This window comes from Epinephelus fuscoguttatus, linkage group LG4 (genome assembly GCF_011397635.1).
Source record: "Epinephelus fuscoguttatus linkage group LG4, E.fuscoguttatus.final_Chr_v1".
Lineage (NCBI taxonomy): Eukaryota > Metazoa > Chordata > Actinopteri > Perciformes > Serranidae > Epinephelus > Epinephelus fuscoguttatus.
The window spans coordinates 3,384,503-3,401,796 of record NC_064755.1 but is presented as its reverse complement, the minus strand read 5'-3'; the positions used below and the strand labels follow the sequence as shown (position 1 = coordinate 3,401,796).

The following is a 17,294-nucleotide window of genomic DNA, read 5'->3' as shown; positions in this document are numbered from 1 at the left end:
TCAGGTCAGCAATCTTTTTGTCTGCTTTTTCAAGCTGGGGGTCCACATTAGTGTGCCATGTATGTATCGCTGTGTTGTCAGCTGGCGGAAGTTTTCCCACCTGTCAAGCAGGCCAGGCAGTGTCTGGCTGTTAAAACCCCTAATGCATGGACGTCCAGTGATTAAAAGATAACATCCGATTAAAGGAGATAAATAAAAACAACTGATGTCCAAGCAGATAGCTTAAAAGTCACTTCAAAGCTAAAATAAATCAGTTTAAAATCGTGGGTTAGGGAGAGCACAGACAGGCAGCTACAGACGCCGACACCATATCCACTTGGACTCAACAATGAACTAATTAGATTTTGGTGATCAGAGGTCAAAGGTCAAGGTATATGTGACATCTGTCTCATTCTTGTGAACGTGACATCTCAAGAATACCTTGAGGGAATTCCTTTACCGGGACCGTCTGGATGTAATAGTCCATGGAGGTGCTGCGGTGCTTGGCTGACAGGATGTACCACTCTCTCTCTACGCTACTTTGTTTATCTCATGCATTCCTTGGATTTCCGGTTTCCCCTTTTGCATTATTTCCACTCACGCAGGCGCAGAACGTACGTGCTACTTGGCCGTCGGATGTAGTCTTTGTAGTGTGTTCAAATGCAACTGACACAGGGCGATGTAGATGACGCAACAGTTGGCTTTCGTTGCCGCTAGTTCTTTGATGTCATTTTGGTGTGTCAGCACCTTAACACAGCACAACGTGATCCCATCCCTACTTCTCATAATATGCTGCTTGGGCCAAAGCCCCACAGTAGCTCTTAACGTCCAACACCAACCATAAATCTCAAACTGACACAGAAACAGCTCTACTCTGTCGTTAAACCGGTTGGTAACCATTGGGTAATGTTACCCTTGAATTGCTAACAGTTAGCCCTGTCAGAGTGTGTGTGTGTGATTCTGTCCTCCCAGGTGCAGAGCTCACACTCTTGCAGCAGTAGTCTCATGATGATTAGAAAGAAAGAAAGAAAGAAAGAGAGAGACCTGCTGAGCAAATCAATACACAGCATGCAGCTCTCACTGAAATGAGATTTTACCCTTTTTATATGGCAAAATTTGCTGTGAAGCTGTGGTGATCGGACGAAATTTAAAGGTCATGCAGAACTCATGGTGATTAAATGAATTTGCGTTAATTGTTGCAATTGCTGTTCTATTCTTGTTCATTGGTGAATTTGTTGCAAATCATTTGTCCATGTTTTCTTGGTACTGATTTATGAGTGTGTAAACAGTACTCATTCTCAAATTACAACCTTTTTACCGAAGACAGGTTGTAGTGAGCAGGTGGTGCGTGGAGGAATGTTTTACTCAAAAATAACACAGCTGAATTGGTCAGAGGTAAGTTTTATGTTTATGTTTACAACAATTCAAACATAGTACGTATTTGTTTGCGAATGATGGCTACAACACATACCCTGCTCTCCTATTCAGAGTGCTGGCTGCGCGCTTCAAATGCCCCAACAGGCTGTTCACACATCAGGGTTTCTGCTACATGTAATTGATTTTTGTAATTGATCGCAAAATAAAAGCCGCCACGCATTCAGAATGCTGATTTTTTTTTTCTTCAGATGTTAAAACAATGTAAAGTATATTGTATGAATGGATATATATATGTGTATATATATGTGTGTGTGTGTGTGTGTGTGTGTGTGTGTGTGTGTGTGTGTAGCCTATATTTGCGCACATATACTTACCATAATCAGATTTTGAAATGATAATTTAAATATCATGAAATGTTATGTGACACTACGCTGCAGTTAACTTTATTTTGAAAAACGAACACTGGAGTCATCACCTGCCTGTCTGGCTGAAGAAGAATCGACAGTCCAAAGTAGAGGGAGAGAAAAGGGGTGAAAGATAGGTAGTGCTGTGTAGAACTTAGATTGGGCCCAAAAAATCCAACCCGACCCCACCCGAGCCTGTGCATGTCCTGTCCGAGCCCTGCCCGGTAGGGCTGCACGATTAATCTAATCGCAATCGCGATGTCAGCTGTGCGATTACATAACCACATAAAAGGCTGTGATTTGCGATTTAATGTAAATAAATGTTAAGGTGTCAATCAATCAATCAATTTTATTTATAAAGCCCAATATCACAAATCACAATTTGCCTCACAGGGCTTTACAGCATACGACATCCCTCTGTCCTTAAGACCCTCACAGCGGATAAGGAAAAACTCCCCAAAAAAACCCTTTAACGGGGAAAAAACGGTAGAAACCTCAGGAAGAGCAACTGAGGAGGGATCCCTCTTCCAGGACGGACAGACGTGCAATAGATGTCGTACAGAACAGATCAACATGATAAATTAACAGTAATCCATATGACACAGAGAGAGAGAGAGAGAGAGAGAGAGAGAGAGAGAGAGAGAGAGAGATATGCAGGTAATGACAGTATCTTACAACAACATTAATGGAAGTAATAATATTATAGTTATAGTTCTGGTTACTGCGGTACAATATGTTGAAAGTATGTATTAATACCTGGCAGTATACATGTGTGACAATAATCATATGTGTATAATAACAGAAGAAGTATGACTAATGACTAATGATGGCAGCAGCAGCAGGAGGCATCTGGCGGGACCACGGCAGCAGCACAACCACACACGTCACGCTGTCCAGGCACCGCTGTGATATGAGTTAATCTGAGAGACAGTGGAGCACAAAGGCTCCGGAGAAGAAGCCGAGTTAGTGACATCCAGAATGGCCGGGTTAGCTAGATGCAGTAATAGGATACGAGAGAGAGAGAGAGAGAAGGAGAGAAGGGACCCGGTGTACTATAGAGGGGTCCTCCGGCAGACTAGGCCTAAGTCAGCCTAACTAAGGGCTGGTACAGGACAAGCCTGAGCCAGCCCTAACTATAAGCTTTATCAAAGAGGAAAGTCTTAAGTCTAGTCTTAAATGTGGAGACGGTGTCTGCCTCCCGGACCGTAACAGGAAGATGATTCCACAGGAGAGGAGCCTGATAGCTAAAGGCTCTAGCTCCTGATCTACTTTTGGAGACTTTAGGGACCACGAGTAACCCTGCGTTCTCAGAGCGCAGTGTTCTGGTGGGATAATATGGCACTATGAGCTCTCTAAGATATGATGGAGCTTGACCATTTAGAGCTTTATAAGTTAACAGTAGGATTTTAAATTCAATTCTGGATTTTACAGGGAGCCAGTGCAGAGAAGCTAAAACAGGAGAGATATGATCGCGTTTCTTAGTTCCTGTTAGTACACGTGCTGCTGCATTCTGAATTAGCTGGAGAGTTTTAAGGACTTACTAGAGCTACCTGATAACAGAGAGTTACAGTAATCCAGCCTTGAGGTAACAAAAGCGTGGACCAATTTTTCTGCATCTTTTCGGGTCAGGATAGGCCTAATTTTCACAATATTACGCAGATGAAAAAATGCAGTCCGTGAGGTTTGCTTTAAATGAGAATTAAAAGACAAATCTTGATCAAATGTTACTCCGAGGTTTCTTATGGTAGTGGCAGGGGCCAGAGCAATGCCATCTAGAGAAACTATGTCATCAGATAAAGAGTCTCTGAGTTGTTTGGGGCCAAGAACAATAACTTCAGTTTTGTCTGAATTTAACATCAGGAAATTGGTGCTCATCCAAGTTTTTATGTCTTTAAGGCAATTATGGAGTTTAGTTAATTGATTGCTTTCTTCTGGCTTCATCGATAAATACAACTGTGTATCATCCGCATAACAATGGAAATTTATAGAGTGATTTCTAATGATGTTACCTAAAGGAAGCATATATAGAGTAAACAGGATTGGTCCGAGCACAGAACCTTGTGGAACTCCAAAACGTGTGTGCCTGTGAACGTGACTACTCCTGTAGTGTGTGGAGTGACCAACACAGACGCTGAAGAAGAGCATGAGCACGACCATGAACAGGCTGAGTTGGTGGCGGAAAAAACGCAACGTCTATTACATGGTGATACTTTGGATTCAGGTACAGCAGCGTTTAACAGAAAGACATGCTGTATAAGTTTAAAAGTTGGTTGTGTTGTCTTGCGGTAACACGACCAATCTATATCAGCACTTGAGACAGCACAGAGAAAAGTAAGAAGAATGCATGTGAGAGAAAGCCGAGCCGTGTAACGTTAAAGACAAAGAGATAACTGAAAGCCACCAGAGCCTCATAAAACAACAAAGCTCAATTACGCAAACATTTGTAAGTGTCAGGGGGAAATCACGGACTCCGTAACAAACTATATAATAACAAATGAAAAATTGAGCAATTTTGCTCGGGTTCGGCCCACTTGACATGCTGCTGTGTTGTGCTACGGAGTGATGGAATTTGTCATTTACGTGAAAACGCCTGAACGCAACACATACTCACTCCACTGTGTGTACACAATATGTGTTATATTGTAATCGCAAATCGCGATATTGTCCATTCAAATCGTAATCGCACATTTTTATCAAATCATGCAGCACTACTGCCCAGCCCGTCCCTTTAGCTGTAATTATGAGCCTGAGCCCGGTTTAAACCGGACATTTTTTTAAGGATACGAACGTGGACATTGAATGCTGACTCTTGCCTTTCTTTGCATGGCAAGCCTTCGTCATGTGCCTCTTAAGTGTCGAGGTCCCCTTCTTTTTGCCAGTGGCACCATCAAGGGGGGGCCATCTATTAATTTGCGACACCTACTACCTGTTTACCACGCCCCCTCTCCAGACAAACTGGTCAGTGTAAGAGCACATTCAAGATCAACAGTATTCAACACACTTTTAATTGTTTTTATTTGTAGGTGAAGATAGACCTGAGGAACAGGCGGCATCAATGGGCCACCTCATACGACAGAGCCTATGAGCTCTTTTTCAAAAAAAATCAAGAAAAATAAAGTGCTCTCAGCCAGGCTACATTTGTGTATATAGTTGTGCTACAGTTGTGTAGTGAATAAATAGTGTATTTATAAAAACATTCAGTTTCCGTCATCGCCGGAGCCCTCCCCCACAGTTTAAAAAAATCCTGGAGGAAACCCTGCACATACACACTCCAAAGCTGTAGAGCGATAGTGTTTCTATGCATTGTGAATGGGACTTGCCATTGCAGCCCAGTACCACATACAAAGATTTAAAAGGTGCCTAGGGACACTACAGGGCAAAATTAAAGCAAGTTGGGAAAGCTTTGCAAATGTCCTCTGACACAATGCGAGTAATGACCAGGCGAGAGCTAATCAAGCTTGTTTTAATGCTGGTAGAACCTCAAGCACAGTTGTTTACTATTCCACCCCATTAATGAAGTGGGAATTGCTCCCAGTGCAGATTTTTTTTTTAACACAGTGTTAAAAAAAAAGGGCTACAAAGAAGGATCCTGTACTTGGAAAAGTGTGCAAAAAACTTCCTTGTGTGTAGTATGACAGCAATGTCAGAACGCAACTGTGCAGTTGGAGCGGAGTATGTAAATTATGCACTCTAAATCACTCTAGAGACTGCCTACTACTTTGTATGTGTGAACGCAGTGTCCACCTTGAACAATGGAGGCAGTATTTGGATGTGACATTAGGTCACCAGCAGATTTTGATAAAAAACACTGAGTTTGTCATATCTGTCACTATTTCTGCCAAGACTTTAGGAACTATATTACATTGATTGATGTTTCCAGTCACCTCTTTGTCAGCTCCACTAAATTTATGCCAAATTTATGCTTTTATGTCTATTTTGTAAGTTTGGTGGTGTCTTTTGTGGTTTGCTTTGGACGTTGGTGGCGTGTGGCTGTAAGTCACTCATCAGGATGAGAAAAACAACTCACCACTCTGTAAATTCTCCTGCTGGGGACTTCTGCTAGCTGGCCAGGTCAGGGTATTCAAATGTAAACATCAGTAAAAATCGAGGAAAAGAAAATGGGAACAGCCGTACTACTCAATGACATCCGTGCCTGCATCAGTTTCCAACTGGTTATCAGGAACTGAAACATGGATAAATCCTGAACAGCACCATTCAGCCAGATGAGTCTTTTTCTATGTGCCAATCTGATAGAACGGGGACTCTGATGAGAAATGGGAAGGAGGCATGTGCTTTACAGTAAATAAGGACTGGTGTGACAGTGGGAATGTGAGGTGCTGTCCTATTCCCATTCATTCTGCACCACAAGGGGAACCAACACACTAGATCACTGCTATATGCTGTTCAGAGGTGGCTGCAGAGCGGAGGGGCTGCCCATGTTCAGGGGGAGCAACCACACAACCATATTCTTGAGGTCAAGATATGTTAACAAACTTTGATGTATGCCCCCAGTGACTCAAGAGATGGAGCCGATCAGTGTCTGGAGCACGTTCCAGGACACCACCGTCATCATAAGCGATGACCTCAATAGACTTACTGGGTCTGTGGTAAATTTAATCAGTAAAACAACAGAAGCAACTGAACTACAACTACAGTGACATCATTCCACAACCAAAAAGCATGGATTTCCACAACCATCTGAGATGCCATAGACACATGCACTGCAGCTCAAGTGGAAACATGGACAATTATAAAGCAGCAGCCTACAATGAAAGAAGATGCCAAAAAAGGAGCTGTACCCTGTAGGGTTGCAGCAGTATATCAGTTTCAAGGTATACCGTGATATGAAAAAAAATTTAACTGGATGGAAAATCTCCCCTTTGTTTTAGTTATTTTCAGAGGGGAGACTTTTTACACCTTTTTACCTTCATTAGCAAAATGGTTTTAAGTTTCACTCATAGTAATAAAATGTTTGTTCAACCAAACATAACCCTTCTTTCTAGTCAGGCTCACTATGTCATGACTTCAATTTTCATTCAGAATCTTTGGGGACTTTATAAACTATACATTTTTGGAAAGTTCAGGTTCTAACAACCCCCAAAACCAATGTTTCCATTTTTTTCAAAGTCTCTTTGGCAGCCATCTTGGACTTTCAAAATTGTGACCACCTGGGTTCCTAATCCTAAATCAAATGGGTTCTAAGTTTATACGTTAATTACATATTTTTCAAGCCAAAGAAACAAACGGGACCATTTCCAATACATTAAAAATTGAATCTGATGCTGCATCTGCCTATAATGTGTGTTGTATTAGGCAAATAATCGCTGTTGTTATTGTACCTCTTATTACTACACTTGGCAAGTACAGTAGCTAGGTAGCGTAAGCAGCTGGCTTTCATAAAACAACAGCAAAGATAACCTGAGTTGCTAGTGTTAAACACTGGTTGACATACCAATCTAATGTTAAATGCAATAAGTTATTTAGCAGTTGTCAGCTGAGAACTCACTTGACAGCTATGACAAGCACAGACAGACAGCATCATTCAGCCAGATGACTCTTTCTATTGATCTGACAGAGCAGAAGACTCTGGTGAGAGAAAGGGAGGAGGTGTGTGCTTAATGGTAAATAAGAACTGGTGTGACAATATGAATGTGAGGTGCTGTATTGTTCCTGCTTGCCCTACCTGCATAGCTTGCCCTACCTGCATAGCTTAGTTTTGAACATTCACTATTTTTAAAAACCAAAATAGCCACCATAGAGAGTTTGAAAAAGAATCGAAACATTAATTTTCATATTCCTCATGTTCTAATTTTTGTTTTAATTTATTAATCCCCCTGAGGGGAAATAAATTTTTTTCATTAACACACAGGTCCGAAAGACACACACATGCACAAACAGTGGAGAGATGTCAGAGTGAGGGGGCTGCCTTGGTCAGGCGCTCCGAGTGGTTGGGGGTTTCGGTGCCCTGCTCAAGGGCATCTCTGGCAGTGCCCAGGAGGTGAATTGGCACCTCTCCAGCCACCAGTCCACGCTCCATGTTTGGTCCGGACGGGGACTTGAACAGGCGACCCTCCGGTTCTCAACCCAAGTCCCTATGGACTGAGCTACGCCCCACAGCTACTGTCGCCCCACAAATGATTCCAAAAATGTATAGAAAAATGAACTGAACGAAAATACATAAGGTTCTGGACTATTCCATTTTCATTCCTTCAAAGGATCATTCCGACTGATAATAACAAAAATTCTATTACATCGTGACATCCTGATATTTTCTGACATGGTTATCTTACTGTGAAAATCTCATAATGTTGCTGCCCTAGTACCTTGTATGATTTCATGTGACAAATAAATGATTGATTGATTAATAATAACAGTATCACACAGGGGGTCAAAACCAAGGACTGAGCATTCAAATAATAATGACAGATGTTTACTTTGAATGCGGCATGGTTGTAGTTCAGCCATTCCAGTACTGGCCAAGGTTGATTCAGCCTTGATCTGCCCCCTTTTAAGTACACATTACACACAATTCTGTCAAATGCTTGTACAAGTGGCTCAGCTAATGACAAGGTTCCTGCTGCTGCCTTGGTGACTGGGCAGAAGTGAATGAGGCTTGATATGTCCAGAGATACTGGATAAACTCACCAGTGAACATACATGGAACTGTGTATGACTAAATGAGTCATGAAAGCATGTGGTTTGGTTCAGGCAACATAAGCTTTTGGTTAAGATTAGGGAAAGATCAGGGCTAAAGTGGAGGCTAAATGCACATAAATGCTGTTTACCAACCTACATCTCAAATTCTAAAATTTTGTATATGCAGCCACCCCCTCTTTGCGTTTACCCGTACTGAACATCCGTTGGTGTCCTCAGACTAGGCCCACTCTCAAAGTTTCTCCTGCCATCTCTAGGATTACACATCTCTGTACCTCATGTCTGCATCATTGTATCCTGTTGTAGCAACATTCAATCCACCACCCACTTGTGCCTCTCAGGAGTAAAGAAAATGCACTGCAGGAGCTGCTTTCACTGGAAGGAGAGTGAATCAGAGTTCAAAGGAGGCATCAAATGTTTAACACTGCATGATGATAACCAGCTTCATGATACCAATTATTCAGGAACACCAATGTAACCCAGAGAGACAGAGACCTCAGGACAAGAGCTGGTGGTATGGAGGTTGACTGCCTGCCAAGTTCTACAAACTTTTTTGTCACATTCCTGGTAGATTAAACTGTGTACAGAGTATTATCAACTGGTTACCTCACAATATTTCAAAGAAAAATAGATTTTTCTGCAACTACAATAACTTTCCAGAGTTAAGGGTATCCATTGATGCTTAAAGTCTTCTTAGATTTTTAGAATTTCAGTCCATGCAATGTCTTAAGTCTTATTTTTAAAAGGTCTTTCAGATGATGGCTAGACTCCTGAAAATCACAGGATTTAAGATTACTTAAATACAATTAAATACAAACCACAATGTTCTTCAGTCTGTGTTTTTTGCTCAGCTTCATGTTTGGCCTGGTCCCCCACAGGCTACCACAAAAAGTTTAGAAAAGCATGCACATCCAGACAATAAAAAAGTAGGTGCTGAACAAGAGATCATACAAGAGATGAAAAAAAAAGTGTTTGCACACTAGACCATGCTGCCATTAATATTTAATTAAATTACTAATTTGGTGGTAATTTAATTAAATACTAAGGAGAGTACAGTCTAGTGTGTGGAATATTTCATCCCCGCCAAGGCTACCACCTTCTGTTGCAATTTTTCCTGAGGGTAACATCATTAAGAAACTTAGCTAAAGACATCCTCAGGGGTCTCATCATCTTTAATAATATTAACTTAGGTCTGGACAGTACTGTCTTTGAGTTTGTACAGAGCTGCAGTAGCCAATATGTGACACATATAGGTGAAAATGGATAAAAGGTAAGTACAAATATATCCAGAATGTCTTAAGGTTACACAAATGATAAAGAGGTCTTACTGAATGGACAAAATATGGTGGGTTTTAGATTTATATTTTGGTTTGAAGAGGGTTAGAAATGCCAGGATTCACTTGTATGTTGAGTAATTGTCAGACTTGCATGTAGTTTGTTTATATGTTTGTATTTTGAGTCAATGTTACAGTAAAAGAAAAACAAAAACTGAAAGAGAGACTAAAATAATCAAAATGATTTGCATCTTTTTTGTGTTGCTTAGGAAGTATTTTGGAGAGAAGATTGGTCTGTACTTTGCCTGGTTGGGTCTGTATACCCAGATGCTGATTCCTGCCTCTCTAGTAGGGGTTATTGTGTTTCTGTATGGATGCGCAACAGTCGATGACAACATACCGAGGTAAGCGCGCACGCACACACACACACACACATACACACACACACTCACACATATGCTCACCCGCATGGCCGGATGGATTTATGGATAGAGTAGGTTGTTTGGATCAGCATCAGTGTCTTGTTGTCACAGTGAGGTCTCCTGGGTTGGTACCATCGAGCCTGACAGAGACTGGAACCTGTTCATAGCTGCAACCTGTGTGTAAGCCAGAGAAGCTGCACAGAAACTCTAGGTGGACTGAAACTTTTTTGTCCATCACAAAATAGTTTCAGCACATACTGTATCTACTTCTAAATTCAGGTCTTTACATTTGCATGGAAGATTGCCACACAGAACTTCTCTATTTAATCTATGTAATCTGTTTCTTTAGTATTAAATTTACACCATCAAGATTACTCCTAAAGCAATCACCAGAAACTAGCAGAAGGCACATGGCCATTTGGTGCAAGTCAACAATTACGTGTGTGTGTGTGTGTGTGTGTGTGTGTGTGTGTGTGTGTGTGTGAAAAAAAACACTGTGACGGAGCATAAGGGAGTCCGGCTGAGTTCGATTGAGTGTAACATTAATAAACATGGATCCCAGTACTAGTTTTGAGACTGAAGAGGTTGAAAATGTACATTCATATACATACGACGGCCCACAGGCTTATAATTATGAGCCTGCTAGGCGTCCAAGAGACCAGGAACAGATCAGGGTTAGGAGAAATAACGGCCACAGGAGAGAAATAGAGCTGTGGTGTGAGGAGAACCAGTGTTAGCTAACGACAGCTAACGATGTCTAACGCTGCGTTCACATCACAACATTAAGTTTGCCATCATTAGGTTATAACAAAGCTACCAATAGTTCTGCCAGTATTAGATAACTAATGCTACTTACCCATAACAGAAACAAATGCGCAAATATCAGCTTGTATCAGATGTATCTTGCTATGCGTCTTACTCCGCATTATAGTGTATTGACGTCCGCAGGGGAGAGGGGGAGAGAGAGAGATACGAAGATTTCGTGATAATTTTTTGTATGATAGGTGCTTGTGTGGGAACTGCCAGCCCATGTCCTCAGCTGTGGAGAGTATGTGCTGCAGGGAGGTGGATGCCTTCTGGACTCTGGTGGAGAATCTGACCCCCAGACCAGACATAACATGCCTCACACTGCCCATCAACCCTCACGCTGCCCGCTCCCATCTCAAACACGGAGGCCCGAGGCTCGCGGCCCACGGCTCCGCACATACCCCCGAGGCTCGGGTCTCCCTCGAGACCCGAGCCTCGGGGGTATGTGCGAGGGCGGGTGGGCTCCGCCAGGAACATAATCCTCCTGTCCAAAATGAGCGCTGCACATGACCGTGTTTTTGGTCACAGGTGAAGCCGTGAAATCGCGCCTCTTCACCCGCACAAAACGCACCCAGGCACGAAAACTAACTCCACTCCTTTTTCTGTCCGGAAAACGGTGGACTCGATGTCCTGACAGACTCGAGTGTGCAACCTCCACAAACACAATAATTCGGCATAATCACAAATGGTGAAATGCACTGTTAACAACCGAAAAAATACTAACTCACAAGTTTACTACCGCTCTGACTCACTACCACCTACTACTGCACATTGGACAGAGGCAGGGTCAACGACGCAGAGTCCCTCTTGTGACGTAGTATCAGGCGATGTTGAAAAAAAAAAGCGTTTTTAGAAGAGGAGCTAAAAATAGTCACTTTTTCCTCTGAATTTGTACCCTTATGTCGTGTAAACCATAATAAATTGTGAATTAACTTCTCATGTGGTAATTTTCAGACAAGGTTATATATATTTTAAAAAAAAATGTAACCTGCAAGTTGCACTTTAACAAAGGTCACACATGGTATTGATAAAACAAATGCAGTCACAGATGCAATCACATTTTCACAGTCTCCTAAAAGAATACTTCACTTGCAAAATGACAGTTTTTATATTAATTAATCACTGCATTACCCTGAATTTGTGAAATGTAGTTTTACCCACATGTAAATGGAGAATTCAACAAAATCAATGACTTTATAAACTGAAGTCATTGGAGACCATGTCTGACAACAGTAACATCTTACTTACCCAGTCGTATGCTCAGTACTTCCCAAACACATGCACTTTCCCTAAAACGTAATGATTTAAATCACATCAGCACAAACAGTCTCATGCATGCCCGAGAAGTGTGCCGGAGTGCACATGTGCATCTGGATTTTGATCTCATGTTTGTTAAAAAATCAAATAAGTTTAATTCCCAAAAGGTTCAACTATGCTTTTTGGTAAATTTAATATTAGGACTCAATAATGGACAAAATGAGTTGTGAATGTATCCTGTTTAATAATGTGAGAATTAAAGAAAATCAAAGTGGATAAATGAATGAAACAAGGAATGAGAGGAAGAACAAATACAGAGAGAGGGAGACACAGGAGAAGGTCTGATGGATGAGTTGGGGAAACTAGGACCTCCTCTCCTTCCTCCACCTGCACCTCATCATCCACAGGATATTATGACACATGCTGCCGGCACACATTTGCATCCAGCGCAGACACACACCACACACACTCAGTTTAAGTGTTAATGTCAGAATCTGACCCGAACACCGAAATACACAGCGAGACAATCCAGACCCCCAGTCTGTCTGCCTGCCTGTCTGTTTCAGTGTGGCCCCACAGTGTTCATTCATTTTGTGACTGTTTCAATGAGACTGCAGGATGGAAAGCAACAATGAAGGGAGAACAGAAATCTTCCAATATTTTTAGATCTGAAAGACAGGAATTAATTTTTTTTCTTCAGATTTTAAATATATATATTTAAAAAAAAAAAAAAAAAAAAACCTACACCAAACCATCTCAGTTTGAATGCCTCCACACAAGTGGTAGCCGTGGCCAGAGGCATTGTTTTTGGGTTGTTCATCTGTCTGTCCCATCATTGTGAACACAATGGGTTCTAGTTTCCCGGCGCAGCGCAGGGTGGCGAACCCCGCACAGAGCTAGTTTCAAGCAGCGCAACCTGAGGCGCACTCGGTTTGGTAGTTTGGCAGACCGAGGTGCACTGAGATGGGTGTGGCGGCGCAGCAGGGGGAGGTGTTGACAGATCCAGCTTGGCGCAGTGACAGTTTCGTGCCAAAAGGCTTTGCCGAAGGTGCGCTAAAAGCTCGCCAGCTGAAACCAGGTTTACTGTCAGCGCAGGGGGAGCGCAGCCGGCATAAGCCGAAGTTTGGCTGAGCGGCGGACAGTGCGCACACGTCACCAAAACCTCACAGGCAGGTTTCCAGAATATCAGGCACATTAACGATGCAATAAATACCCAAAAACCACTATTCAGTGCAACTATCTGCAATCAGCACATAAATGTATCTCTATACCGACTGTCCCGTCACATCTGGTGTCAGATCAAAGGGGATTGGCACCGTTTGGCACATTTGGTACGCGTAATGGAAACCCAACCTGACCTCCCGGACCAAAACACCAGTTTCCTCCTGGGAGAAGTTTGGCCGTCTGATGCTGCTGCTCTCTTCTGCCATGGCGAATTGAGTAAACTCTCATTACGCCTTCGCGCGGCGCATTTAAGGGCAAGGAGAGGGGCTCATTTGATTGGTGTGATGTGTGTAAAACCCACTCCACGCCTTCTCTCCTCCCTCTTCCCGACTTGGGCAGGTAGGAGGGACGGAGGTGGGATAGAGGAGTAGCTGCGCCAGGCGCACGGTGTGCCAAACTTGCAAAATCCGCCTGTTGGCGAAGCACAGGTGTGCTGCGCCCCGCCTCGCCCAGTCTGCGAAACTAGAGCCCCATATCTCAAGAACGCCACAAGGGAATCTCTTCAAATGTGGTAGGTCTATGTGACCTCATCTGTCTCATTCTTGTTAATGTAACTAAATGTACCCCAAAATAGTGTACAAAAGGCCTCCAAAGCACCTCAAAAATATGCAAGTAAACAGTACTCTACTTACTGTTCTACTTCAGAGGAAAACACTGTACTACTACATATATTTGATAGACAATTGTAACTGGTTACGATGCAGATTCAGATTTTACTCACAAAATATAACAATTAAAATATGTTACATTATTATTCATTGAAATATCCAGCATCATTTTAGAATTGAAAGCTCCACCTTGAACAGACATAAACTAAATCTAAGTACATTATTGATAATGCCTCTCCTTTAATCTTTACTTAAAGTAAAAATGTGAATTCAGGACTTTTACTGTGCAGTAGTGTCATGAGGTATTCACTTGGTACATCTGAAGTGTCTGAGCCTTTGTGTGACAGAGTGTGCATCTTAAGGTACATCAGATGCTAACCGTAGCTAACTTGTTTGTTGATCGTTTGGTCTGTGGCATAATAGCTCAACCAGTGTGTGTGTGTGTGTGTGTGTGTGTGTGTGTGTGTGTGTGTGTGTGTGTGTGTGTGTGTGTGTGGTTTTCCAGCATGGAGATCTGCCACCCAAAGAACAACATCACCATGTGTCCTCTGTGTGACAGAGTGTGCAGCTACTGGAAGCTTAGCACTGCCTGTGCAACGGCCCGGGCCAGTCACCTGTTCGACAACCCAGCCACCGTTTTCTTCTCTATATTCATGGCTCTGTGGGGTGAGTGAACACACAGCAGCTTATTCAAAAATACATACATGCAATCACTGTCCACTTTATGAGGTCAGCCTACCTGTGGTCATTTTGGAGGCTTTGTTTGTGGTGCAGTTGAATTGAACCCATCATTAACCGCACTGGTTACTGTTACTACTTCTGTCAAACTTTCCATTCTAGCACTATTTGTGTTTTTGTTTATTTTATTTAGAAAGGGACAGTGCATATTAATGAACATGTTCACTTAAGTCATGTAAATGTGCCAGATTTGGCTAATTTTCAACTGCAGTCCCTGATAGGTTGATGGTGTAAGTTTATAATAGACAAAGAGGGTTCCTGGTTCGATCCCAGGTGTGGGAGCCCTTCTGTGTGGAGTTTGCATGTTCTCCTCGTGTCAGCGTGGGTTTTAGCCGGGTACTCCGGTTTCCTCCTACAGTCCAAAGACATGCAGACTGGGGATGGGTTAATTCGTGACTCTAAATTGTCCGTAGGTGTGAATGTGAGTGTGAATGGTTGTCTGTCTCCACATGTCAGCCCTGTGATAGTCTGGTGACCTGCGGTTAGAAAATCGATGTTCATATTGTTCTACTGACAACATTTAATACAATGGTCAAGCGTTCCTGGTATTTTACACTATCCTTACTTGGCATCTCTAGAAATATGCCAACACTGCAAAAGCACAAAGACTTGGACCACTAGTTAACCAACTAGTTACTACCTCTGTTTACCCATCAGACTGTGCAATGTTTATTACCATCCTCACTTAATTAACCTAATTCAGCCAAAAGTCTGCCCAGTCTATGTATTGCTAGCCTTCCAATGTTCCTTATCCAATGTACCTCTTTTGCCAACCACTGTAACACTGATAGAGTAACTCTGTATTTCCCTTGCCCAAGGGTTAGGGTAACCCTTACCAGGGATTTCAGTTTTGGTTAACTTTGCTTTAAATAGCAGACACCTATTAACTGGTAACTGACCAGTTGATTTTTAAGAGAAAAGAAAAACAAAATCAAAATGACAAAAGACTGTGAGGCCTTTCCTTTTAGTTCAGTGCTCTATTGACTCGGTGAGCTTGAGCACTGCATTTCAAAGGACTATCCATTTAGAGGTGGTGAAATTTTAATGTTTTGTGATATCAGTGGCTTCCCTTTTATTTTATTTTATGTTGGCTCTGCTGACATACAGCCGGCCAGCTGCATTAACACGCTGAAACATAGTGCCACAGCCCACCTTCTGGTCTGCACTCTTTAGCTAGCCTTGGTGGCTCGGTACTTTGCACACCCGGTTGAGTGGGAGTTAGCTAGCAGCACTGCTCATTTGCAATTGACCTATGGCTAAGCCCGGCCCTCAGAAGCGATGAGCCAATCACAGTGCGTATAGCCATTCCCATACACTCGGACATTCTGGGCTCTAGTATCCCGGCGCAGCGCAGGGTGGCGCAGCGCAGGGTGGCGAACCCCGCGCAGAGCCAGTTTCGAGCAGCGCAACCCAAGGTGCGCTCGGTTTGGTAGTTTGGCAGACCGAGGTGCGCTGAGATGGGTGTGGCGGTGCAGCAGGGGGAGGTGTCGACAGATCCAGCTTGGCGCAGTGACAGTTTCGTGCCAAAAGGCTTTGCTGAAGGTGTGCTAAAAGTTCGCCAACTGAAATCACGTCTACTGTCAGCGCAGGGGGAGCGCAGCCAGTGTAAGCCGAAATTTGGCTGACCGGTGGACAGTGCGCACACGTCACCAAAACCTCACAGGCAGGTTTCCAGAATATCAGGCACATTAACGATGCAATAAATACCCAAAAATAACACTATTCAATGCAACTATCTGCAATCAGCACCTAAATGTATCTTTATATCGACTGTCCCGTCACATCTGATGTCAGATCAAAGGGGATTGGCACCGTTGTACGTTTGTACGAATGGAAACCCAACCTGATTTGATTAACACAGCTGCAAACTAATGAGTTCACATCCCTCTCAGCCAACCACAAACAGCCACAGCATCAGATAGGGAGTATATATTCAGCATCTGTCATCTTAGAAAAGTCAAAAGAAAAGAAACAGAGTGAGACTGCGAGAGAGAAAGAGAGAGCACACGCACGCACGAGAGAAACGCAACATTGATTTACAATTGTGGTGACCTCCTCCCAGGCTACTTTTGCATCATCAGCCCGTGGAGGTCTGCTCGCAGTTCCGTATATTCGGACACTGCAAGCTTGGACCTCCCGGACCAAAACATCAGTTTCCTCCTGGGAGAAGTTTGGCCGTCTGACGCTGCTGCTCTCTTCTGCCATGGCGAATTGAGTAAACTCTCATTACACCTTCACGTGGCACATTTAAGGGCGAGGAGAGGGGCTCATTTGATTGGTGTGATGTGTGTAAAACCCACTCCACGCCTTCTCTCCTCCCTCTTTCCGACTTGCGCCGATAGGAGGGATGGAGGTGGGATAGAGGAGTAGCTGCGCCAGAGCGCACGGTGTGCCAAACTTGCAAAATCCACCTGGCCACCCCCAGTTGGCGAAGCGCAGGTGTGCTGCGCCCCCACCTCGCCTGGTCTGCGAAACTAGAGCCCTCTCTGTCTGGACGTCCATTGAAATGCATTACAGTAAGTCAGTTTCATTTGGTTTTATGAACTTTTT

The 17,294-nt window shown here is 43.1% G+C and overlaps 1 protein-coding gene across 1 annotated transcript in view; it reads left to right on the top strand.

Annotated features, from left to right (window-relative positions):
- LOC125887526 (anoctamin-1-like) overlaps positions 1 to 17,294 on the top strand; it is a 147,223-nt gene that overhangs the window by 60,588 nt on the left and 69,341 nt on the right. The window contains exons 10-11 of the mRNA XM_049574418.1: positions 9,958 to 10,092; positions 14,512 to 14,672. Coding sequence (XP_049430375.1) covers positions 9,958 to 10,092; positions 14,512 to 14,672 — 296 coding nt within the window. The remainder of the gene's footprint in view (positions 1 to 9,957; positions 10,093 to 14,511; positions 14,673 to 17,294) is intronic.